We start from the raw sequence: 25,903 nt of genomic DNA on the forward strand, positions 1-25,903 counted from the left end.
CCGGTGGGCCCACTAACCCCCCTCTCCCCCCCCCGTGGGGGGCAGCCCGGACCGCGCCACCGGCACTGGAGAGAAGGGCAGGTTTTTAATTCAGGAGTGGGGGGGGGGGCATGAGTGGGAGGCCGCTGGGGGCCGGCGAGGTGGGGGAAGGCTGATTGACGCCAGGCTTGTCGGCTCCCGCTCTCCGGGCGCTGGGTCCCCCGGTCTCTGTCCTCCCTGGGAGAAGCAGACTTGCCCAAGGGCCTGGGGGCCCCCTGGCTGCCTCTACAGAGGTCAGCCGGGCCTGGAGGCCAGGCTGCCTGTCCTCGGAAAGACGTCTGCCGTCCGTGTCTGGTGGTTGTACCCTGAGCAGGGCACGCGGGTCCGCATCAGAAAGCCCCCCACCCTTCCCTGGCCCTCTTCCGACCCTCACGGGGGCCCGTACAGGTCAGCCAGCCGGGCGAAGCGGGGGCCCCAGTCCCGCAGGCAGCTGTAGTCCTGGTCCTCGTCCCCCAGGCTGGACAGGATGGAGCTCAGCGTCCCTGCCACAGAACCATCCCCCTCGTAGTCGTAGATGAGAGCTGTGTCATAGGGCGGGACGCTGGGGTCACTGTCTGCCACCTCCAAGCCCTGCGGAGAGGCCCGGGAGAGCTCAGGATCCCTGCCGGCACCAAGCCCCGCCCCCAGCTCAGGCTGCAGCCCGCTCAGCCCGAGACCCGAGGAGGGAGCCCCGCCCCCAGCCCCGCGGGAAGAGGAGGGGGAGGGGCAGAGCCCTGAGTGCGGGCACCGTTGGGAGACCCGCCCCACCTCCCTCTGGGCGGCGCTCTCCTTCCTTAGGGCTGGGGTACGTGAGGCTTCCTAACATCCCATCGGGGAGACCCCCGTTTCTGCCTTTTAAAGATTCCGCAAAGGGTTCTGTCCCGTCCACCTCCGTCCGTCCTCTCACCCAAAGGGTCACACGCCCTCCTAACCGGGACCTGCACCTGGGCCTGACCCCTGCCCAGGCATCTGTAGGGGGCTTCCTCTGAATCGAGGCCAGTGCTTGAGGGCGGGTGTGGCGTCGGGCAGGCCGGCAGGCGGCACCCTCTGCTCCCCCACAGCCCATCCAACCGGGCCGCCTGCCTTCTGAGCCTCCCCCGCCTTGACCGCGAGAAGTCGCCGTGCTGTGCGCACATAACTGTGGTTCCGGGATGCGACTGACAGCTGCACCCTCAGCCTCGGGACACGCTAACTTTTGTCGATCGGGGTCCAGTGGAAAGTGCCGCAGAGCAAGCTCCAACCCACCCCAGCTCAACCAGGCTCGGCGCGATCCGGGGCGGGGGTGGGGGGCAGCTTCCTCCTCCAGGGGACCTGTGCCTGTGGTCCCCTGCACCTCCCCAGCCTCACCCAGCTCTCAGATGGTCAGGGGTTCCCCAGAAGCTCAGCTGGGGTCCCCAGCGACGGACCCACTCTCCACAAATGGTGCGCGTCCGGAGGGTTCACAGAGGCGTGGGCGGGAGCCCCTATGTGCGTGTCCCCGTGCCTTTGCCCCTGTCTGCACACCTCCAGGGACACCTACATCATTGATGAAGTCAGCGATGTCAGCGGGGCTGGTGGGCAGCATGCGGGGTGGCTGGGGGCGCACTCGGCCGAACGGGGCATCTCGGCGCAGTGGCGGCCGTCCCAGGGGAGCGCACAAGGCCGCCAGCTCTGTTGGGTGGCGCAGCTGGTTGATGTCGTAAGCATCCTGGGGACACAGTAGGCAGAATTCAGCCCCGATCAATCACAGGGTGATGATCCCAGGGGTTTTGGTCCCAGGCACCCTGGTGGGATGAGGGGGGTGCGGGGGAAGGGAAGAGGCCTTGAGGGGGACACTCCCTCCTCCTGAAGGTGGGGTGAGGGGTGCTGGAGGGGGACCCACGGCCTAGGCTCTCAGGGACCCTTCCAACCGCTTAGCATTTCTAAACCACTACCTCCCCCAACGCCCTCCCCTCACCTGGTCCTCCTCCCCGCCCCCCTGCTCGTCATAGTTCAGGATGTTGTCCCGGAGATCGTCCTGCAGCCCGTGCAGAAACCCTTTGTCCCCTGACTGCCGCCGGGACCGCGTGACGAGGGCGACCGGCAGGGCGAGCACTGGGCAGGAGGGGACAGATAGGAGGTGGTGGGTGCCCGGCCATCCAGCCGGGTCTGGACATGTGGGGCATGGGATCGGGTGGTATGGGGCCTGCGGGGGGGGGGGGGGGGGGGAGGGAGGAGGGAGGGCTAAGGTGGGGCGGGGCCTGCGAGGAGGCGGAGTCAGGGCAGCAGGTGTCCGGTCGCGGGCGCTCACAGAGCAGCAAGATGATGCTGGCCAGCACGATGACCAGGGCGCCCAGGCTGACGCCCACGCCTCCTGCCCTCCGGGCAGCGGCCCCCGGCAGACAGGCGCCATCCGGGCCGCAGCGACACACCGTCACGTTCAGGGGCTGCTCGCGCTGCTGGGGCGGCTGCCCGGAGTCTCGGAGCAGCAGGCTGAGGCGGTGTAGACCCTCCCGGACCTGGTGCCGGAGCCGCAGGCGCGCGTGGCTCACTGCAGAGGGCGCCCAAGGTCAGCAGGGGCCTCCCAACCCGACGCGCCCTGCCCCTCGCTGCTCCGAGAAGCGGCCTGGTGGGTGAGGATCCCAAGACCTGGGGCCTCAGTTTCCCCATCCTCCCGCTGGGCGTGATAGTTCCTGCCCCGCCCGAGGATGCGGCGGGAACCAGCAGGACCATGGTGCTGAGCGCCCCCCAGGTCTCAGGGCTGCACCCGCGGGCCGGTGTTTGGAAAAACTCACCGTTAACCTGGCTGACACTCCAGTTCCGGGTCAGCTCTGGGACACGGGGACTCAGCTGAAAGTGGAAGGGAGCCCCGTGGGGGGGCAGGTCCGCATCCGTGGCCCCCAGGAGAAGGCCAGAACCCTGATCTGGCTTGCTGCACACGCTACCAGATGGCGGGGACAGCTCCGGGGCGTGGTCGTTGACCTCCAGGATCTCAATGGACAGGGTCCCGGTGGCCGTGCTGGGTGGGGAGGCTGCAGGCGGGAGGTAGGCCAGGTGGGCTCCTTGCCCTGCTGGGGCAGACTGCCCACCCGAGAATCGGCTCCGCGGCACGTGCAGCTCTCGGCCCTCGGGCAGCAGCAAGGATGCCCGGCCCGGGTCCGGGAGCCCCGGAGCCCAGGCACAGCTTGGCGCTCACCATCGTCGTAGGCCAGGATGATGGCCCTGTACCAGCCATCCTTGAGGAAGGGCGAGGCTGGGCTGAGCACTCGCTGGGTCTGGATCTGACCCGTGGCTCCGTCCACCCGCAGCCAGTCGTCTGGATCATAATCCTTAGAGTAGCTGTTGGCCGAGGAGGGGACAGAGTGACCCTGAGCAGACACAGGACCCCTAGGGGTGTGGTCATACAGAAACATACGTTTCCCACACACGCGTGCACGCGCGCACCTCTGAAGCTAGGCCCCCAACTGCCCTGAGCTGGTGGTTTCTGTCCCAATTGACAGATGAGGAAACCGAGGCTCAGGGAAGGCAGGTGAGGCCCAGGGCCAGGCTTCAGCATGTGGGCACCGTGGAGACAGACACAGATCCATAGGGCCAGGGCCGGGGGGACATCCAACACACGAAGGGCCGGCCGGCACACACCAGCTCACTGGAACGGACCGGGTGGCGTCGGTGGGCCAGCAAGCGCCCATCCTGGCCTGCTGGGACGAGTTCACGCCGACACGCACGTATGCACAGGGCTCGAGGCCCCAGGGATGCTCAGGGCTGTACACGGACAGACGTGCCCTCTACCCTCCGACCAGGGCTCTGACGGGAACCCTCCACCGTGCTCCGGGCCCCGGCTGGGCAGCGGACAAAGGAGGCCGTCGGCCCCCTCTGCCTCACCCCGGCGGCCCCCACCTGAGCCTCTGCAGCCGCTGCGTGTCAGGGTCTTGGGCAGAGAAGGTGGCCACGGGGGTTCCCGGGGGCACCCCCTCAGGCAGGCTGGTCCGCAGTGGGTTCTCCTGGAACACGGGCGCCTCGTTGACGTCCTGCACCCGCACGCTGACCCTGGCCTGGCCCCGCTCGGCCCTGGGGGCGGCCGCCTGCAGGGGGGCCTCGTTCTGCACCGCGACTCTCAGGTTGTACTGCTCACAGCTCTCGTAGTCCAGGGGCTGGGGGGGGGGGACCGGGGGGGCGGTCGCTCAGGACTCCGGGCCCCCCTCACATTCGACGTGCCCGGAGGCGGCTACGGGGCAGGGCGAGGCCCCCACAGTGGGACCGCGGCCCCTTCAGTCTCTCCTCACAGCCCCTACTCTCCCTGTCCCTCATTAGCCCTGCACAAATAAAAATTATTCAGGACCAAAAGCCGCAAAGAATAACATAAAAATGACAGCTACTCGTCACTCAGAATGAGTTTGTTAGGCGGCGTGTGACCAGCTTCGTGCGTCACTTGGTCAGGCATCCTCCCTGGTGACTCAAGCAACGCTCGTCCGGGCACGCAGAGGGGGCTGGCACCTGGGGTTAAATTAACCTCTGCCACCTGCTGACTTTAAATATTGTCCCGGATGACCTGAGTGGGGCTCGTCCGTAGCTCACAGCCGTCGAGAACAAAGCTGAGATTTTCCTTTAGAGGAAAGATTCGGGTCCTGAGTTCCCCGCCCGCTGGGCCTGCAAACCCCCGTTTCCTGCAGTAACGCTCCTTGTGCGTCAGCATCTAAGCAGGTCTGCACCCGTGTGTGCGTGTGTCTCCCGCTGCCGTCTCCTGGCTTCAGACCCGCCTGACACAGGGTCTACACGGCACCCCACACCGGAAGAAGCAGCACTCCATCAATATCACCCGGGCTGTGGCCGGCCCCGTGCCCCGGGGTCGGCGTGGCCTGCGCCCAGAACCCCAGCATTCCCGGGTCCCCTAGCATTCTGCTCTGCCCCAAACGGGGGCCCCCTGAGCTCGGGTCCAGAAGCCAGGCCCCAGCTGGGGAAGCCGTGCACCCCACTCACCTTCACCACAGACAGCACGCCCTCGTTGGTCTTGGGGTCTGTGCGGATAGCGAACTGTCCCTTGGGGTCGCCCTCCAGGATGGTGAACCTGGCTGCCCAGTTTGGGGAGCCCGGCAGGTCCCTGTCCTCCACCTGAAGCCGCCCCACGTCCACTCCGCTGACGGCCTCCGTGGCCTCCATGAAGAACTACGGAAGCCCGGCCCTCGTTACCGCCGGGGCTGCGGGGGCGGGGGTGGCCCCGCGGGGGGACGCCCACCCCTGCTCCCCCCCTGTTGACTCCGCTGCCCCCCCCCCCCCCCCCCGAGCCTCCCGGGCCTGTGGCCTTGGGAATCGCGGCCCCCCAGGGGTCCCCATGAGGCCCTGTCCGCGGGCTCAGCTGCGGGCCAGGCGCCCTGTGTGCCGCCTTGTCCCGGAGGCTGGGGCTGGCTGCTCCGTCCCACGCGGCGGGGGCGGAGGGAAGGCTCCTTCCTGTTGCCCGAGGGCCACCGAGGGGTCTCGGGGGGGACGCTTCCCCCCAGGGTCTCCCCGAGCTTCTCTGTGTCTACGTGCGCACAAGCCACCAGTCTAACCTGGGTTTCTGTGCTTGTCCTCAGACAAGTCCTTGTCTCTCTGTCGGGAGCCTGAGGAGGGAAGGACAGTCCCCAGCGTGGGTGTGGTCGGGGGCAGTACCTCGTCCCTGGTGAACCCAGGGGCGTTGTCATTGACATCCTCAAGGGTGATGATGGCTGAGGCCGTGGCGGTGAGCCCATCTCCAGACATGTCTGCCACCTGCAGGGTCAGATTGTACACGGCGACCACCTGGGGGCACAGCAATGCGCAGTCAGGGTCCCCGGTGGCCCCGTAGGGCCCGGTGGGGGGCGGCGTCGAGCAGACAGCACCGGGCTCGGCCTCACGGGAGAGCCCTGTGCGCATCACAAGCCCCAACACCCGGCCTTTTGCTCCCAAGCTCTGGGGCAAAATGTGCCGCCCGGCCCTCTGGGTCTGACAACACGACTGCCAGCCCAGACCGTGAGTGGGCAAGAGGCCAGGCGTCGAGCTGGATACGCATTCACGGAACACCACAGCACGCTGGAGCTGAACCAACAAGCTGGGTCCCTGCCCTGAGGGGCCACTTCCAGTGGCAGAAAGCGGGACCGACGAAGGCCACCTGATGCAGCAAGTGACTAGACAGAGCCGTGTGAGTAGCCGCGGGGAAACCAAGGAGGGCTTCCTGGAGGTGCCGAAGCTGTGCAGCAGCCTGGCTGTGAGCGGCAGCAGGGGTCCCGCTGGAGGAAGAGTGTGCGAGGACAGAGAGTGGCTGTTACTCCAGAGCACGACCGGCCAGTGTGGGGCCAGGTGCGTGGCCTACCCCGTGCCAGGAAGCCCGAAGGCTTGGCGGGCTCCAGGGCGGGGGAGGCTTTCGGCAGGACTCGTCAGGGCCAGGCACCATACGGAGGGCCCTTCCCGCTCTCCTCGGACCCAAACCCACGAGCAGCCACGGGACGCGGGTGTCCCAAGCTGGGTTTGTGTCCGGAGCCACTGGGAGTATCCACAGCAAGCGGGGGCTCCCTTCCACCGCGTCGGGGGAAGCACGTAGGGCGGGCAAGGCTGGGGCGGAGGGCCCAGCTTGGAATGAGCCGCCCCATGGGCCTCAGGGCGCCGAGAAGACGGGCAAGGATGCAACCCTGGCGGCCCTGGCCCCCAGCCTTCATGGCGGTAGCCTCACCTCGCGGTCCAGACCCACTTGCACGGTGCGTATGTCCCCCGTGTGCTCATCGATGCTGAAGAGCTGGGGGCCGTCCTGCTCCAGAATGGAGTACCGCAGGGCCGCGTTGTCTGTTTCCGGGTCATCAGCGTCTGTGGCTTCGGCCCTGGTCACGTAGGTGCCTGGTGAGGACAGGGACGAGCAGGGAGGACACATGTGGGTGCCAACCCCTGGCCCCAGGACACGCCTCGCCGTCCGTGGCCCACCGTGCCAGGTCCAGGCCCCCATCGGTCCGTACGAACTTGAACATTTAAGCCGTCTGCCTTGCGCCGGTTGGAGGAGGAAGCAAGAGCGTCTGATATACACGTTCGATCAAGAGCTGACACTTGTGTCCCCCAGACACGGAGACAGTCCAGCAGGGGCTGAGAGCCCGCGGGGTCAGACGGGGGGAACCAGCTGGAAAGCGGGCCAGCTCCGAACCGGCGGGAACGCCGAACTAACAGAAGTAGAGACACGTGCAAACACAGGTGTGAGCAGCACACACGCAACACGCGTGCACACACGCACAACACACACGCTCGTGTCTGCACACAGAAGCACGTCTCCCAGCTCTCTCTGCTGCCGGGGCCGAACGGCAGCCAGTCTGACGAGCCTCCTGTTGGCCAAACACGGACAATGTGGGCATCAGAGCAATGGCTGTAATGGACGATAACCCACCGAACGAGTCAGACTCCGGAGGTCCAGAGTCATAGAAACAAAAATAGCATCCGCAGACACACGTCCACAGGGCAGAAAGCCCGCTGACAAAGGGTGAAGGGACAATGGAAGTAGGAAACCACCGCCCCCGCCCCTAGGAGAACGGACCCAGACAAGGACCACGAGCAGATGCTCACACTGGGGAATGGAAGTTTAAGGAGAAACAGAGGACGAGCACAGTCGCAGAGGATCTTTCACAAGATGCCTATTAATTACAGGGGGAAAATGGAGAAATCACAGTGGAGGGGCGCCTGGGGGGCTCAGTCGGTTAAGTGTCTGACTCGGTTTCAGCTCAGGTCATGATCTCATGGTTCAGGGGATCGAGCCCTGCGTCTGGCTCTGTGCCGACCGTGCAGAACGTGCTTGGGATTCTCTCTCTCCCTCTCTCCCTCTCCTCCTCCTCTGCACTCTCTCTCTCTCAAAATAATAAACTAAAAAAAAAAAAAAATCACAGTGGAGAAGCCCGGCAGACACCCCCTAAACAAGGCAAATCGAAGTCCACATCTCCAGGAACGGGACACACACTCCTGATAGGACACACTGAGGAGAACTGTGTTACCCGAGTGCAAATCCTGAATTCAACCACACAAACCCCATCCGGACAACCCATGTTCTTCAAAATAACTGAGTGAGTGCTTCAGAACGTCAGTGTTAGGACTAAGGAGGTGTGACACTTGGACGGTGAAAACTACAAACGCTTCGGAAAGAAATTAAACCCAAGTAAACGGAAACACGTCCCATGTTCACGGACTGCGAGGTCAACGCTGTTCGATGTCAGCACTGCCCGAAGTGATGTGCAGATTCGGTACCGTCTCCACCAATGCCCTAAGGACAAGTTTCTTCGCATAAATAGGAAAACCGTCCTAAAACTCGTATGGAACCTCCAGGAAACCCAAACAGCCAAGAGCACAGCGGGCGCACTCACACCGCCTGCCTTCAAAACCACCCCAAAGGTACGGGGATCACGGCAGCGTGGGGTGGCCACACAGACAGACGCGCGGGCCAGTGGGACAGGAAGTCCGGGAACAGACCCTCGCACGGGTGGCCAAACGACTTCCGGCCAGCGTGCCGAGACCGTGCAAGGGGGAAGAGGTCGGTCTTCTCGGCACCCGGCGCTGGGAAAACCGGGCGTCCCCAGCCCAGAGCACGCACTTGGACCCTCCCCTCACACCATCACGCAAAAACTCACCCCAAGCGGATCAAAGACCTACACGTAAGGCCTGAAACTGTAAAACTTGGAGGAGCACAGAGGGCAAAAGTCTCGCCACACTGGATTTGGTTATGATTTCTGGACGGGACGCCAAAGGACAGGCAACAAAAGGGAAGACGGACAAACTGCACTTCATGAACATTTTTAAATGTTCTGCGTCAAAAGACACTATCAACGGGGTAAAAAGCAGCCCACAGGACGGGAAAAAACACTTGCAAATCGTGTCTCTGTGAAGGACTACCCAGGATATATAGACAACCCCTAAAACTCAACAAAAACGCAACTCAATTCAAAAATGGGCAAAGGGCTTGAATCCACCTTTCTCCAGATAAAATATACAAATGGCCACAAAACCCATGAAAAGGTGCTCGACATCAGTAGTCGTCAGGGAAACGCAAACCCACATCACGAGACACCAGTTCACACCCACTGGGATGGCCATCATGAAAAACCAGAAGACAAGTGTCGGCGAGGACACGGAGAAATGGGGCCCCACGCGTGGCCGGTGGGGTGTGAAATGGTGTAGCCGCCGTGGAAACAGCACGGTGGTCACTCAAATGAAACACAGAATCGCCGTGTGATCCATCAACTCCACTTCTGGGTTTATCCCCCAAGGAACCAAAAGCGGGAACGTGAACTCACGTCCATAACATCACTCACGGTAGCCAAGGCGCGGAAGCTGCCCAAGTATCTATCTACGGGAGGACGGACAAGTGAAGCGTGGTCTGTCCACACAGCGGACTACTGCCCAGCTTTACAAGGGAAGCAGATCCTAAGCACGGAAGAAGCTGGATGCTTGTGCTCGTGAGATGAGCCGTCACGGACGACAAATACTAGAAGGTTCCACTTACACGAGGTCCCTCGAGTATACAGATTTACAGAGGTGGAAAGCAGGTGGGAGCCAGGGTCTGGGGACCGGTGGTGGGGACAGCCGCACAACATTATGAATGTGTTTTTTAAATGTTTATTTTTGGGAGAGAGAGAGAGAGAGAGAGAGAGAGAGAGAGAGAGCACGAGCAGGGGAGGAGCAGAGAGAGGGAGACACAGAATCCGAAGCAGGTTCCAGGCTCTGAGCTGTCAGCACAGAGCCCAATATGGGGCTCGGACCCACGAACTGTGACCTAAGCCGACGTCTGAGGCTGAACCGACTGAGCCACCCAGGCGCCCCACGTTCGGAATGTATTTAACACCACTGAACGGTCCCCTTAAAAATTGTTAGGATGGTAACACTAACGTGTGTTTTTAGCGCAATAAAACTTTTTTGAAAAAAAAAAAAAACAAAACCACATCAGGGTCAGGAACGCCTAACGGCTAAAGAACCGCTCCAGACGGAGGGGAACGAGCTTAGGAGGTGGAGCGGGACCATCGTCCCAACCTAATGGTGGAAACAAGCAGATAATCCACAAAGGCGCAAACATGATCAACGTCACAACTCTGTTGCAATTCTTTTTAGCTTTTTTGCAAGTCTGAAAGTATGCAAAAAGAAGTAAAAAAAAAAAAAAAAAAAAGGTCATTCTGAGTCTTGAAACACGAAGAAGGAGGTGAAATAAACAGACGTGTGGGAGCACCTCCCACGAGTCCGCCCTTCCCAGCCTCTCAGGCGGAAGGCTGGCCTGGGATTGGACTCAAGCCCCTGGGACCAGAGCGGGAAGGTCCCTCCTGCCTGGAACAGGTCAGGCGGGCGAGGCCGTCCGGACAGGAGGTTGTGCCTTGTTCGAGATCGAGATGTAGGGCTGAGAAACAAGGATGGACGTGTTCTGGAAGCAGGCTTACGGCATCATGGGGAGGGTGCCAAATCCACGGAATTGTCCGTTTTTAACCGGTCAGTCCCGTTTCGTGTGGATTTCACCTCAGTGCAGCAGCAGCCTCCGTCCCAGCTCGGCCACCATAAACCCTCACTGCTTTTCGGAAGACGCTGGGGTGTGAAACTTACACTGAAACGGGAAGTGACTGCAAACTCCCTACCCCTGGAGAGTCCGCTTGCTTATTTTTGGACGCTCTGAAGGACCACTGAAAGTCTTGCTGAGTCGCCCCGGGCCTTGTGGCGGACTCAGAGCCCCCCACGCCCGCCGCAGCCCCCCAGCCTCACCTGGCACCGCTCCCTCCAGCACCCGGCCGCTGAACGCCTCCTGCCTGAAGACGGGCCGGTTGTCATTCTGATCCACAACCACGATCTCCAGGTCCGTGGGCTCCTCCAGGGTGGCTCCTCCCAGGTCCAGAGCAAAGGCCCTCAGCTAGCCAAGCGGAGAGCAAGGGCTGGTGCCGTGCTCCGCCAGTTTGGGTGGCCCCCGCCAGGCCGTGCAAAGGGACGGCAAGTGCAGACCCGGTGTCCCGCCGGGGACACCGGTTTACACGGGGGAGAAGGGGCATGGGGTGGGGCGAGTGTGCAGCAGTGAGACCTCCCTGCCACCAGCCGGCTTGCCCACAGCAAGGGAGGGCAGCGCCTCGCTTCCTCTCTCGCCTTGGCTGCCGGGAAGCTCACAGGTATGTTTCGTGTGCGACCGAAGCCACAGTCTCACTAGCGTTCCCACTCCGTCCCTTCTGCTAATCGGTGCAGGCTCCTCTCGGAGCTTAATGATCCCGTGAAACGGAAATTAAGCCACTTCCCTGCTTCTGGAGAGCGGGCATGCTATGGTGCCCAGGTAGGACCGTGGTCTCTGTCTGATAACTCCCTGTGTAAGGGAACCAAGAGCTCGTTCTCAAAGTCTGGATGAAGAACGCTCAGGGCACGGAAGAAGCAAAGTCAGAAGCCTCCTCCTCCAGGGCAAATTCAAAACCCTTTGGAGACTCCAGGCTCGGCAGGACACCGGACTCTGTGGACAGTCAGGTTCCTCCCCCCTCCACGGCCTCTTGCTCCCTTCTCTCAGGCCTCACCATCCCATGCCTCCGGGGCGGGGGGATCCCGTGCCACCTTCCCCGGAGAGTCAAGGGACACCTGCCATTGGGACGTGCCATGCCGTGGGCTTCTGCACAACGCCCCACCCCCACCACACATGGCCAGGCTGGGGGCAAAACTGGGGCAAAACGACACCAGCGTCCAGTGGTGTTTTCCTGGGAGGCTGCCCACGGCTCTGCTGGGGGCTGCCCAGTGCCGCTTCCCCGGGCAGGACCGAGCCCCGCCTCCATGGGGCCTCAGTCCGCTCATGCTCATCTGTTAAACGGGAACAGAACCCTGAACATCTTCTTTGGAAGGCAGGTCCTATAGTCCCAAACCCCTGTCTGCACCTACCAATTAAGGACATGTGCCCTCAAGTCCCAATCCTGAGACCAGGAGCCCGGTGGTGGCGGGAGCCCCACCCCCCCCTTTCCTGCCAGCGCTCCCCACAGCGGGCCCCACCCTGAAGCGGTCTGTCTTCTCCCGATCCAGCATGGCATTCAGGAACACCTTCCCGGTGAACTTGTCAATGGAAAACACGCCCTGGGGCTCCTCGTCCACACCGGGGCCCTGGATGCTGTAGATGACGCTGCCCAGTGGCTGCTTGTCGGACTTGATCTGCCAAGAAAGGAGCCCGGCTGGGGGAGGTACCCCAAAAGGCAGCGTCCCTCCCTCTTCCTGGCCTGGACTCCCCAGCAGCTCGGCCTATGACCCCAAAGGTGTGCTGCCCTCAGGGACCCTCCAGGGACAGCCCAGCCCCTGTTCTGCCCCCAGGGCCAACCCCCTCCCCCGTCTGTGCCCCCCTCACCTGCACCAGGGTGTACGGAAGACGCTTGTGGTTCTCGGACACACTGATGGGGGGGATAACCCAGGCTCTTCGTACACGGCCTGGGGCAGGTGCCCGGTGCCAGGGGTACAGGGTACTGGGCCTCCTCTGCCCAGGGACCCCCAATGACAGGCCCAGGCTCTGCAACAAAGGCACAATTAGCTGTCAATTACATAGCACGCAACCCCAGTGAGCCCGGCCGCAGAAGAGTGAACCCACCATCACCTTGGCCCCCATCAGAGCCCTGAGCTCGTGGTCCTGGGAGACCCCGCAGCCACACCCCAAGACTGGAGCCCCCAAAGCCCTGCATGTGTCCCCTGTCGTCTCCTGGGAGCCCCTGCGGCCAGAGCTGCCCCAGGCCTGGCGGATGTTCCCTGACCGGCCGGCCAAAGCGAGGCTGCCGGGCCCCCACCTCCTCCCGGAGTGGCCCGAGGGAGGCGCAGGCACCGGGCCTTGGGGAGCACGGGGTGCTCAGGGGGCAGACGGAGCCAGAGTGACGAACGAGGCAGCTGCTGGCAACAGCTGCCAGGGGGAGGCTCCCAGGGACACTTCGTGGGAGAAGGCTGTGGCTAACAGGGTGTGGCCACCCTTGCCCTCTCCCACAAACGCTTCCCGGAAGCGGGTGCTCGCGGAGGCCCTACAGGCGGGTCGGAAGGGGCTTCTCCAGGCTGCTCTGTGGGATTGGAGGCTCAGCCCGTTTCCAGGGTTTCAGCAGGACCTGCAAACTTACCCGACCTCACCGGGCAGACTGGCCCAGCTGCCGGGGGGTTCGCAGGGCCCCGGGGGCTGAAACGGGACCACAACACCGGGTGCCGACCCCCTGCTTTCCTCCCAACCACGGGGCCAGTGGTAGGGTTCACACCACTACTCCCGGGATCCTCAGGGCCCTGGGGGTGCTCCCTCCTCTTTCTCCACACACTCGGGGGGGGCCGGGGGGCTGCCAAGGGAAGACGGGGAGCACGTGGCAGCCGTGCTCACCCCCTCCTCCGCAGGGGCGGGTGGGGGCATGTAGATACAGCTCAGGCCCTTCCCTGGGCCAGCCTTTGGGCTCAGAACTGGGGCCATCAGGGAGCATGGTGGGAGGAGGACACCCGTCAGAAGTCTCTTGAGACCCACTGGCCGCTCCCTGTAGTGACCACAGGTAGCCCCACCTTCTCAGTTCAGGTGGGGAAACCGAGGCCCAGAAAAGGCACTGTCCCATGAGTCAGGGACGGGCTGGCAGCACAAACACATCCCGAATTTCCCGGCCCTGGTCTCCGCGCCAGGCTCTTCAACAGGGTGCCGGCTGGTCTGAGTGTGGGACCGGGCACTGTGGCCGGCTGGGCACAGGGGCTCTGGTCCAGGGGCACAGGGTCCCGCTGGATTTGGTGAGAGATGGCGGCACCTGGGGTGGGGTCTGGGGGAGGGGCTCGGTCACGCGCTGGGACCCAGCTGGCTTTGGGGGTTGGAGAAGGCAGCCTCTGAGGCTGCTCGGGCCCCGCCCCCCCCACACTGGCAGCTGCCCCCTGCCCTGCCCTCCCCCAAACCCAAGGCAGGACGGGCTGGCTGGGGGCATGCAGAGTGGACACCGCCTCCCAGACGCCAGCCCTCTGTGTTCTAGGGATGACCCTAGAAGCTCTCTGGCCCCACCCAGGGTCTCCAGGCCCTGGGTCCTTCTGGAGAAGGCGCTCCCTTTTAGCTAAGGTGGACAGGGTGGCTCCCTGGCTGCCCTGTGCCTCCTCGATACCGTGAGCTCACCCCCCGGCCTCCGTCTGGGGCCTCGCAGTCCACGGAGAGTGGGCATGGGACGGGGCGGTCTCGTGGTCTCAGAAGAGAGGCGTCAGGGACGAGTGAGGGGGGTGTTCTGGGTGGGATGGGACAGGGGCAGGAAGGAGATGCCAGCTGCCGTCCCGTGGAACCCTCCGCTCTACTCCCTGGCACCTTCACCGCCCAGGGCCAGCACACAACGCTTTCCACACGCTTTGCTCGCAAAACAGCAGTAACATCCACATGACGGCTGAGCTCTCCTTGTGGCCCCAAGCCGGGTCCCCAGGCCTGGAATCGTCCCCCTCCTCCTCCTCCTCGTCCTCACCTGAAATCCCAGGGGCACTGTCACCGGCAGGGGCCTGGAATCTGCGAGGCAGCGAACATGGTTTATAAAAAGGACCAAGCTCCTGGCCAGGCCCCCGAGCTACTCCAGCCCGACAGACCGGCAGTGCCTGGGGCGGCTCGGGCGGCACGCCAAACCCACAGAGCACAAACCCTTCCAGGTCAGCACCGTGTTCCCGCCAAGCGGAGCCCTGCTGGCCTCTGTCACCGTGCTAGCGGGGACGGCATCTGTTTCCTGAGCATCCCGAGGGCGGCACGGGGCTCAGCGTCCGCCCGTCTCAGCCCTTTCTGCCCTCCCTCGGCCCTCCCTCGGCCCTCCCGCCCCCTAGGAACGAGCGCTGTCTGGTCTCACAGCCACCCAGAGTAGGGCTCAGAGCGGCCGAGCCACTGGCTCAAGCCCACACGGCCAGAGAGCAGCAGAGGTGGGGGCACAGGGAAACCAGCTTCTGAGCTCCGTCGCTCCCAGGAGCGCCGTCCCCACCCGGCCTCAGTGTGGGGAGGTGGACAGGACCGGGGGCGCAGGCGGGGGCCGGTCTGCAGGGGGGCTAGCCCCTGATCTCAGGCTCTCGGAGGAATGCTGGGGGACACACTCTGCCCCGTCCGGCCCACCACAGAGCCTCCGGCTGCCCCTCACCCCCGTCTCCGCCAGCGGCCTTGGCTTACGCCGCAGCGTGCCCAGCAGCGTGGTGCGGGGCTGGTGCGGTCGTGGCAGAGCCTGGGACTCCACGGCCCAAGTTCAGGAGGTCAGCAGAAGCCACAGAACCTTGGCAGGGACCCCCTGCCCATATCAGAGGCTGCGGTGGGTGGGGCGGCTGGGCCGGGCCACAGCCCACTTCCGCCGGCCGGCCCGGGTCCTCCCACCACCCCCTTCCCAGAAGACAGACGTGGCCGGCTGGGGGAGGGTCTGGGAGCTGCCCGGGGACCACGGGACATCTGGGGCCAGGACGAAGCCACACGGACAAAGCCAGCTCACACGGACCCCCAGCATGTGGGCGGAGCAAGAAGGCACCACCGAGTGGACGCAGGCTCCCCTCTGCTCCCACGCCCAGCCACAACCAATGGGTGTGACGAACCCAGTTCCCCCAAGTGAGGCCCAACGATACCCCCGTGCTCATCCCTGGCCTTTGCCTTAACCAAGAACCGAGAGAATAGTCTGGAAGCCCTGGAGACACCAGGGCCACTGTCCCTCCCCGGGGCCCGCCCCCAGCCCAACACCCAACCCCAGCGGGTGAGTAATAAAGCCCCCCACCACCCCTGTAGGAATCCGTTCTTCCTGGCGTGGCCCACAGGGCTCTCTGCTTCTCTCCACCAGCCCACGGTGGGTTCGGAACAAAGAATTCTGAGCCACGGCGTAGTCTCCCCGGAGCCTGGGAAGAGAGCTGGGTGCTCCCCCACCCCGGGTAGAGAAACCGTGGACCGGGAAGGCTGGGCGGGAAGTCAGGACGGCCCACTTCGTCTCCTGGAGCTGCTGGCCTTTAGGGGCCCCTGGGGCTCCCTAAAATCACTGCTGAGATTCAGACGGCAGGCAGCAGGCCTGAGCTCGGGCTGGACTTTTGCTCCCGTGGCCCAGCTTCCTAGAACCCTGTCCACCGTCGCGTCGCGACTGCATTAGGGGAAGGGAACATGCTCTGCTACGCCATCCGGCGTCGTTGGGCGAACCTTACAAAACGCAGCTGCAGACGCGAGCTCGAGTGAGAGGTTCCAGGGTTAATCCCACACTTGTGTGAGTGGAGACCCCTCCAACAGTGCTTTTGGCTCGAGGTTTCACGATCTAGGAAGCGGGTGGGAGGCCTGGAGCCTGGCGAAACGGGGCGGCAGGGGCCCGGGGCGGGGGGGGGGGGTCTGCCCGGGCGGAGGGAAGAGCTCCCGGTCTGCACCCCCCACAAGCCTCCCAGGCCCGAGCCCCTTCTGCCCAGGCTGGAATCCGCACCACCCCGTTCCTGGACGGCCTGGCCGGCATCAGGCATGCCAGGAATGGGCCCAGCTGTTGCCCCAGCCCAGAGAGGCCCCTGCACGTCTCCTGAAGCGCCAAAGTAAGGGGGTGAGAGAAGCAGCTGTTTCCCACCCCCCCCACCTCCCAGCATCCCCCTTGCAGGGACAGGTTCGGCCACGTGAGGGCCACTATGCTCCGGGGCTGCCCTGTCCACCTGGGGAAGAGAATGGTCCGGGAGCCGGCTGCCCTCTGCCGCCCCAGCTACTGTCATATTAACGTGACTAGAGAACGTGGCCTGCGCCAGCCTGTTCCACGGCCCTGTTCCACGGCCTTTCCCACGTTGCCTGTGGGGGCCTTCACATGTCCAAGTCCCCAGGAGTGCAGCCAAGGCCTCACCTTCCTTCCAGAAACCGTGTGGCTCACCAGCTTGCCCCAAATCATCCAGGCTCCGCCACCCCCCACTCCCGCCCCCCCAAGGGCAGGGCCAGCTATGGGGGCACTGAGGGCCGGGGAGGGGCCCGAGGGCCCAGCTCTGAAAGTACACACTCTAAGCCCCCTAGGTGAGATTTTAGGGGACACAGGCGGGGGAGGGGTGTGCCTTGTCCCAAAGGCACAGTCAGCACCAGATCAGTGCAGAGCCCTGTGTTGGGGCCCCTCCTGAGCCAGCCCTGCCCCGCCCGGGGCCAGCCGGTGGGTCTCGGGAGCTCACGGAGGTGGAGGAAGGGATGTCCAGCAGGCAGCCTTCAGCTGCCATGTGGCTCGACAGGAGAGGACAAAAGTCTGAAAGCTGAGCTGGATGGGGGAGGGGTGGGTAGGGCCCCGACACGGATGTATTTCGGGGGGGGGTCTAGGAAAAGCTCCCCTCATGCGCTAATCTGAGCCACATCGAGTACAGAACTTGTGTCCAAGCCCCATTGGCTGATCCCCCCAAATCTCCAAAGCCTCCAGCTGCGTGCAGGGGTCATTCCGCAAGAGCCCCAGGGAGAGGACCTCCCCTGCTGCAGAGTCACCCCAAACCCAAAAGAGCAGGTCTCCGTCATGTGCCTGCCCAAAGTACTGGGTCTGGTGCAGGGTGGGGGTGGACCACTGCTCCTACAGCAAGTGGGGAGGGGGCATCAGAGGCGTGGAGCCTTCTGGAGTGGACCCCAGCGTGTGGGGGCACACGGTCCTGTGGGAGGGCGCACAAGAAGATTGTGCACGGTGCGACCTCCCAGCAGAGGGCTGGGGGAGCCCAGGCCCAGGTGGGCCCAGAGGCAGGGGTGCAGGTGACCAGAGCGAGGGGTGCCGGGTGTCCCGAGGCCCAGTTGCTGGGCGGGGGGGGGGGGGGGGGGGGAGGGGTCCAACTGGAGGGCATCTGACCAGCTTCCAGCCACAGCTGGGAGATCTTTGGGAGTCAGGGGGACTCAAGAAGCCCAGAGTGGGTGCTGGGAAACTGGACTGTCCTCACCAGTGTCTGGGCCCCAACCAGCAAGCACCTATGGGCACTCGCCAAGCCCTCGAGCTCATTACCTGTCAAGTATAAGGCCAATAAGGTCCTCCATTATGCACAATGTCCCCACCACTGCCCGGCCCTGGCCTCTGGCCTGTGACCCTGACTCAGTCTGCCCCCCAAAGGCAGGCCACGGCTCCACTTCCAGGCTCGGAGTAGTGCCTGCCCCGTCCAAAGGGCCACTCGGCCCAGGACTCGAGGAGATGTGGCCCCCTCCCAGGGGGTGCCCACGGTGGGGAGAGGGGCAGTGGTCTGCGCCTCCTTCTATCCTGCCCCTCGCCCAGCTCGGAGAGACCAGGGAACTGGGGCCAGTGGGGGAGTGTGGGGGTGTGGGCTGTGTGCCAGGGGCCTGGCTCCCAGGGCACTCCCAGGGGAGAGTGGATTCCTGGAGGGCAGAGCCCGCAGCTGCCCCTCGACTCCACTCACCAGGGTCACTCACCAGGGTCACCTGCCTACCCAGCAGGAGTGTCAGGGAACCGGCCTACCAGCTCGTCCAGCTGGGGTGCTCCTGCTGCCCCCCCCCCCCCCCCCCCGTCCCTGGCTCTCACCACAAGTCGGGCAGGGTTGAGGGGCGCACCTCCAGGGGAAGGACCGGCCTGCTAGGTGGTCTCCGGGCGGCCACCCAGCTTGGCTCCCCGGCCAGTTCAGTCGGAGACGGATACCCTTTGCCTCCGGACCCCGCTGGGGCACAGAACGCCCTGGACAGAGCTACCCACCGGGCACCCTCAGCTCATGGGTCCTCCAGAGGCGGCCAGAGCCAGGGGTCCCCGGGAGCGTCCCGCTGTAAGGCGTAGGGCAGGGGGCAAGGGACTCCGCGCGGCCAGACGCCTTACCTGGGCCAGCAGCCCGAGGGCGACGAGGAGTGCGGCGTCCATGGGCCGGCGGAGCGGGGGCCGAGCGTCCGGCCGGCAGCCTCCTGCTCGGACACAACGCGGGCTGAGTGACAGCACAAGTGCGCGGGCGGGGGCCCCGAGTGAGTGACAGCACATGTGCGGGGGCGGAGAAGGAGGCCGGGGGCGGGGCCTGGGGCTGAGTGGCAGCACGTGTGCGCGGCGGGAGGCGGGGCCTGAGTGACAGCACGTGTGCGGGGGCGGAGCCAGGGCCTGGGGCTGAGCGGCAGCACGTGTGGGCGGCGGGGCGGGGCGGAACCAGTCCGGAGGCGGCTGTCCAGGGCGGCAGAGCCCTGGGAGTCCAGTAGTAAGAAGAGGAAGCCGGCCAAAAAGACGGAGGTGGGTGGGGGCTGGGCTAGGAGCCAGAGTGGATGGATTCGTCCATCCACTAATTTTTACGTTGCTGCTCCGTGAATTCACCAGACACACTCTTGCCTCAGGGCCTTTGCACTGGCTGTTTCCTCTGCCCCTAGTGCTCTTCCCCTGCGCCTTGAGGGCTTTGTCTGATGGCAACCCCTGAGCACCCTATCGGGCACTGGCACCTACCTGCCCATCTTAGGTCACAGTCTCTCGCACTGGGGTGGGGCTCCCCTGCGCCTGAACTGTTTCTGTGGATCCTCAGGGCTAGCACAGAGGAAGGCCAGGCCTAGACCTCGCCTGGGGTTGGCCCTCCCCACCCGAGCCACAGCCCTTCCTCCCTCCCCTGGTCCTCCCCCCCCCCCACCCCGTGGCCTTCTGTTCTGGGGCTGCTCTCCTCTTCAAGACCTGCGCCCCTGGTGTGTGTGTGTGTGTCGCTCACAGGCCCAGGACACAGTAACGGAGGGTGGAGAGCGCAGGACGGAGGAAGGACCCTAGGAGCTAACACACTGCCCTCTGAGCAGGAGGGGGGGCGGGGATGCCCAGGGAGCCTGGGTCTTCTCTGTGGCAGGGGCGGGTCCTCCGCTCTCCTGTCCAGATCGTGGGCCGTGGCGCAGGTGTGGCACCATCTGTGCCCTTGGCCTGGTTGGAAGGAGGCCAGGCTGCCTGCAGGAGACTCTGGCAACGTGTCCCTGGCACTCACTGCTCCGAGGTGGGGAGTCAGAGAGGGGGCCTTTCCATCTCCAGGCTCTGAGACCCTGGGCCTGGGAGCAGCCTCTAAGGGCCACTGTAAGGGTAGGGCTAACCTGTAGCCTTAAGAAATAACAGCTTTGTTTTAACACTGTAGGTTAAGAGATAACCGCCTTAGCCTATCAATCAAGGGATGGATTAGCGCGTGATTGGATTGGGGCAAGGGCCTGTTTGAACTGTTTCCACCTGGGAACTACCCTTTGTTCTGTTCTGTTTCCAGGTGATAATAAGACGATGTGGTCGGCTATAAAAACTCTGTACCCCGCGAGACCGCACTCCGGTCAAGAGTGTCGGTCCCGATCGATCGGTTTGCCTTGCCTCTCGTTGCAGTAAACTTTGTTGTGACTGTCACTGGTGCCCGTAGCATTCTGTTTCAGGAGTCGTGTGGATGCATCACCACCATGCTGCCTCTGAGATTAGGGACCCCGAACAGGGGCGGGACAGCCTTCTGAATGCCTGGGGCTCCTGCCTTCTGGTACTAGTGCAGGGGTGAGGTAGAAGGGGATGGGTGGCTGAGCCTCTGAGTCCCCTGGTTAACCTTAGGCACTCTAACGGGGGTGAGGGGAAAAAGCCTTGTAAGACCCCCCTCCTCTCTGCTTATTTGCCCATCCTTCTGGCACCTTGCTCTTGGCCATTTGTCCCCCACCAACAACCTCTGGGGGTAGGGGTTCTCCAAGGGGAGGGTGAGCTGGGTCCGGTCATGGGTTAGCCCCAAGCGCGGGGAAAGGCCGCTGCGACCGGGTGTGGTCCCGGGTTGGTGAGCAATCCTCCCCATGGGGGTCCAACTGCAGGGCCTTGGGGAGGTCGTTCTCCCCGCCACCCTCAGTTTCCCCTTGTGCCCAAGCACAAGCATGGGGGGGCCTTGTCCAGGGCTGGGCCACCCCAGCAGCAGGACCAGTTCCCTCTCCTTCCTAAAGCGGGACCGCCCCTCCAGAAGAGCCCTATCGTTTTCCCGAGGACTCGGGGCATCCGACCCCCTGGACTCTCCAAGCCTACAGCTCTGCCGCCTCCCTCGGGGTCACCCCCTCCCCTGGGGTCACCCCCTCCCCAGACTCTAACCTGCCGCCCGAGGCGGCACCGGAGTCCACAGGAGTCCACACTCCACCCCCAACCCCTGCAGGGAGCAAGGGCGGCTCAGACGTTGGGGGGGGGGGGGCGTGGCCTCGGGGTGGCCTGTCGGCAGGGCACACAAGTGGGTGGGGTTCAGGCTGCTGGGTGGACGATGGGGGCGGGGACCGGGGGTGGACACAGAGGGGAGGGGAGCGGAGGATCGCCGGGTTCCGGAGGTGCTGAGAGAGGGAGGTGACCTGACCCCAGGTGTCGGCCTGGGCAGGGGCAGTTTCCTTGTGGACGTTCCCTGGGGTGCCTGTGGTCACCCACATGGAGATGCCTGGAGGACAGCCACCTATAAGGACAGTAAAGCCCGAATGGTGGTCCCCGAGGCCCAGGCACCAGGTGGCCCCTGTCTCTGGGCCCCTCACTTTAGAGGCAAGAGCAGAAGTCCCGAGGAGGCCAAGGTGACAGACCAATACAGGTGGGGCCTGGCCAGGAGCCCGGCCAACCTCTGGGAGCCTGGTCTGGAGGCAAGGAGAGAGGCTAGGTGGGGGCACGCCCACTGGCTTTCCTTTCTTCCATGGTTTCCGGGTCTGGGCTCTTGGGCTTGAGTGCTGAGGACAGTCCTGCTGGGGCTGCCTCCCAGAGGGGTCAGAAAGCACTAACAAATCCTAATGGGGGGGGGGGCAGCAGCGTAAGGGGTTCCTCAGTGGATGATGGGTGCAGAGTGTGGGGGGGGGCGCGTCCCGAGGCCCTGACTAACCCTGGTGGCCTGGATGAGGCAGTGTGGTCCTGGGCTGATGGGCCCCGACGGCTTGGCAGCCAGCCACTCACAGCCTGACCTGGGTGCTGGTTACACGGGGTTGGGCTGCAGGTGACCCAGAGGCTCTGGTCTTGTCCTCCCTCCAGGGCTGTCCCTGACCTCCATGTCCCCAGCCCCAGTGGCGGTCCTGCCCAGTGGCCACGTGCCTGCACCTCTGATAACAGTGATGGAGATTCCAGCCACGCAGTGGCCCCAGGTTCACTGGATGTGGTATCCTGTGTTCTTTAGGGGATAATCAGTCCCAGGGATTCAGTGGCTAGGGAGGCTTGGTGTCCTCACGGCTCCTGCCATGTCTGCTGGCACCAGCAGGGGGCAGTGTGGCTCTAGGGAAGCCCTGGGAGGGGTGGCGCGGACAGTGGGCTGGACCTCACGCTTCTGGCCCAGAGGTCACCCCGCTCTGTGCTCAGGGGCCAGGTGGGCGGGGTGATGTGTCTTCGCCCCCACCCTGGACACGGCTGCCCCTTCCCAGGGCGAAGGGACCCCAGCATGGACTCCTCAGCCTTCTTGCTGTCCCAGGAGGAACAGAGGGAATGCTGCCTTTGGGACCTGCACAGATTCCTGCCCACGTCCGGCCCAGACCCCTCGCCCACCACGGCCGGACCACGCGCAGCGCAGCCTGCCCGAGGTTTGTTTGGCCCTGGTGCTGGCCCTAAAGGCAGCCCGGACTCCTCCCCGCAAAGTGCTGGGGCAGCCCGGCCAGCACGGACTCCAGACAAACGGCCTCTGCCACGGGCACTGTTGTCGGCTGAGTCAGGCCGCCCCGCTAGAGCCCCGAGGTCAGCCCAGGAGTGCTCAAGAACCCGAGGTTAGGGGAACAGCCTGGCCATAGTGATGCGGGCACACACTCAGGGCTAAGTGGGAGCCAAGCCAGAGAACAGAGGTTACCGGGCACAGATGGTCAGATTTTAGAGGAATCTGTGAGCTGTCCCCAGGCCGGTTTTGATGGAAAACTCGCTCTAGTAAAAACTCTCACCAAGACAGGCCGGGGGGCCCATGTACCCCAAAGCCCTAGGGCAGGTGTGCGGGCCCCCCATCCTGCTCGTTCAGTCTCAGGGTGCTGAGGACCCAGGGGAGGGGACGATGTGGGCGGGAAGGTGTGGAAGGCAGGAAGGGGGAGGGCAGGACAGAGGCGTGTGGTGAGACGGTGTCGGGGGGCCAGGGCGGTGTGACACATCCCTCAGGGCACGCGCACCAGGCTGGGCCTCCTTCACCAGTGTCTGTGCCCCTGGGCGCTGGCAGTAACACCTGACTTTGGCACGAGGAGCAGGGCGCAGAGGGACCAGGAGGCACACGCCCACTCGGGGTCTCGTGGAACCTCGGGATAAGCTCCCTTTCTTCAGAGTGGCCTCCGTGCTCTGTTTCGCGGCTGTCACCACATGGGTGGGTTTGCAGGGTCCTTGAGTCCTGCTGAGTCCCACACACCCAGGCACATGAGGCCACCTAGTGGCTGGTCCTTTCCAGGCTGGGGGGAGGGGAGGCCAGAGGGCCACCCGAGGGGCTGCAGGCCGCACACCTGTCCCTCACGTGCCTTACCCTTCTGTCCACGAGGCCCAGAGACACGGCCAGCAAAGCCGCGTGCCCACTGGCACCTTCTCAGTCTGGGTGGGGGGTGGAGAGCCATGCAGGGGTGGGGGCTTCAGACAGGGGCCCCCTCCACCCCCACCCCGCTCCACTCAGCCACTGTTGGCTCCATTGCCTCTCATCAATATCAAGTGGACTGGCGACAAATCCGCGAGCAGAGAATCCAAATAACTGTATAAATCACATTAACGATCATTCAGATGAAATCCGTGGCTGTAACAGGATCGGTGTGGTCTGGCAACGCTGCCCTTCGTTCTGGGGCCGCCGGTGGTGGCACTCTGCCTAGGGGCAGGGTCTTGGGGGGCCTCCAGGGACAGGGCCCACGAGACAGATGCAGGGCATTAGAGCCTTCCCATCCGACCTTCTCCCGCAGACAGACTCGGGGCAGAAGGGTCAGGTCGGTGCAGAGCCGGTGTGAGGCACAGAAGGCCCCCACCCCCACCCCATCCAGGACTGCAGGCTGCTGGGTGAGAGGCCGGGCCACACCACACGGTCCCCCGTGGATGGCCTCCTTGCCTCTTTGGGGAGAATCGGCACGCTTCAGCCATTCTCCTTGGTCCTGACCCTCCCGGCTCTCCCCCGGATGTCGGGGGCCTGCGTGCACCTGTACGGGAGCCTCCGACCCTCGCCTGCTCTCGCCCAGAAGTCTCTGGCGGACATCCAGGCTTGCCCAGCGCCCTCTGCCAGCTCATGCTTAGCATGTTCAGGCCTGAGCCCCACCTTGCCCTCTCTCCAGCCCCCCGGTTCCCCCTACTGTACTCTCCATTCAGGCTGCTGAGCTGGAAACCCCAGAACGTTCCAGACTCTTCCTCCTGCACCTCCTATACTCGGCATCCCCGAGCTGGACGCACCTCCCGTCAGTCAGCTGCTCTCTCAAGTCCTCTGACGTCTCTGGACCCTGCTCTGGTCCTGTCCCTGCCTCAGGCCCTCAGGGGCCGACCTGACCTGGGCACCTGGCTTATTCCCAGCACCTTCCTCGGTTAGAGAGAGGCCTCAGCTTCCATTTTGGGGCGCCACTGCTGCCCCACTGCGGGGCTCTTGCCCTCCCCAGCCAAGGAGGCATGTGGCCAGCCAAGGCCCAGCACCTCGTCCCCCCGAGTGAGGCTCCGTGGGGCAGGCCCGGACCTGTACCCAGTGAATCCGAGGTTTAACAAGTAACCGCATCTGGCAGAGACAGGCCACAGCTCCAGGCGGGTACGGGAAGGGGCTTCCGCAGACGCAGGGTTGGGGCTTTGGGAGGTGCCTGCCTGAGTCTCCGATGACGCTCGCACCTTTGGAGTGATGGTGTCCATGTGGGTGGATGGCCCGCCGGCGGTCTTCACCTGAGCACGGGGCCTGGTGGGGCCCACCCTGCCCTTGGCCTTGCCCTGGCCGGTGGTTTCATGCCTGCCTGGGACGAAGTCACGGTGGCCCAAGGTCTGTGTCTGTTGAGAAAAGCAAGATTCAGAACTCTCTAGAGAGCCTGCTGCACTAGCGCTCTGACAAGATGAAACCACACTCACGTGCCCAGAGACCGAGGCCTCTGCTGAGCTCCGGGCAGGTCACCTGGGGTGCGGGGGGGCCGGCCCGGATGCCGTCCGCACAGAAGTGGGGTCAGCGGGGCGGGGCCGGGCACCCCAGTGTACGTTGATGGCTGCAGGGGGCGTCTGCGTGTGGACGGCGCTCAGGCAACCGAGAGGACACGGGGACCGGAGCTGCTCATCTGAGCAAGGCCCCCCGTCTGCTGGCTGTTCCGGGAAGACGTGAACGTCAAAGGGGCCGGAGGCAGAGATACAGAGGGCTGGCTTGGGCCCGGGCAGCTCGTCTTTGAAGAGTGACGACAAAACAGAGGCTCGGACGTGCGGAGGCCACGCAGGTTGACCACTCAGAGATGCTTGCCAAAACGTGAGCGAGCGTTATTTATGACAAGAAATCCGTTGAGCCAAGAAATTCAGAAAACATCACTGAATTTATCCAGTCGCTGTAAAAACAAGCCTATTAATTTTTGTTTCCAAAACAAAACAAGACTGAAACTCTAGAAGTGTATCAGGATGGGAGGGGCAGGGAGGAAGGTTACATCCTGGCCACAGGGCCCGCCTACTGCGTAACTACAAACTTGGAAAAAGAACTGTGAGTGTTATAGTGCGCATTTAAAAAAATTTAAGGGGGGGCACCTGGGTGGCGCAGTCGGTTGAGCGTCCGACTTCAGCCAGGTCATGATCTCGCGGTCCGTGAGTTCGAGCCCCGCGTCGGGCTCTGGGCTGATGGCTCAGAGCCTGGAGCCTGTTTCCGATTCTGTGTCTCCCTCTCTCTCTGCCCCTCCCCCGTTCATGCTCTGTCTCTCTCTGTCCCAAAAATAAATAAACGTTGAAAAAAAATTTAAGGGTACTCAACAGAAATTCAATTTCTATTTATTATTTTTTTAATTAAAAAATTTTTAATGTTTATTTATTTTTGAGACAGACAGAAATAGAGGACGAGCAGGGGAGGGGCAGAGAGAGAGGGAGACACAATCCGAAGCAGGCTCCAGGCTCCGAGCTGTCAGCCCAGAGCCCGACGCGGGGCTTGAACCCACGAATAGCAAGATCATGACCTGAGCCGAAGTCAGATGCTTAACCAACTGGGCCACCCAGGAGCCCTTACCATTATTATTTTT

At 63.6% G+C, this 25,903-nt stretch overlaps 1 protein-coding gene across 1 annotated transcript; it reads right to left on the reverse strand.

Annotated features, from left to right (window-relative positions):
* Positions 1-81: 81 nt before the first annotated feature.
* CDH15 (cadherin 15) lies at positions 82-18,700 on the reverse strand. Its single transcript, XM_030298551.1, has 14 exons — positions 18,648-18,700; positions 12,287-12,445; positions 11,941-12,096; positions 10,693-10,837; positions 6,659-6,819; positions 5,623-5,751; positions 4,954-5,139; positions 3,874-4,127; positions 3,173-3,315; positions 2,772-3,008; positions 2,288-2,527; positions 1,955-2,091; positions 1,538-1,705; positions 82-609 (listed from the first exon to the last, which is right to left on the reverse strand). Exons 1-14 carry the CDS (start codon positions 18,687-18,689, stop codon positions 409-411), a joined length of 2,358 nt encoding a protein of 785 aa, XP_030154411.1. The 5' UTR covers positions 18,690-18,700; the 3' UTR covers positions 82-408.
* Between the last annotated feature and the right edge of the window lie 7,203 nt (positions 18,701-25,903).

This window comes from Lynx canadensis, chromosome E2, assembly GCF_007474595.2.
Source record: "Lynx canadensis isolate LIC74 chromosome E2, mLynCan4.pri.v2, whole genome shotgun sequence".
Classification (NCBI taxonomy): domain Eukaryota; kingdom Metazoa; phylum Chordata; class Mammalia; order Carnivora; family Felidae; genus Lynx; species Lynx canadensis.

Bases quoted from the DNA above. Each gene is read 5' to 3' on its own strand.
- CDH15 (XM_030298551.1), bottom strand. From the start codon at position 18,689: ATGGACGCCGCACTCCTCGTCGCCCTCGGGCTGCTGGCCCAG. The intron at 10,838-11,940 runs GTGGGGCCCGCT...CCGCTTGGCTAG, and splicing joins AGAAGACAGACCGCTTCAGG to CTGAGGGCCTTTGCTCTGGA. The intron at 2,092-2,287 runs GTGAGCGCCCGC...CCTCCTGCCCAG, and splicing joins CAGCATCATCTTGCTGCTCT to TGCTCGCCCTGCCGGTCGCC.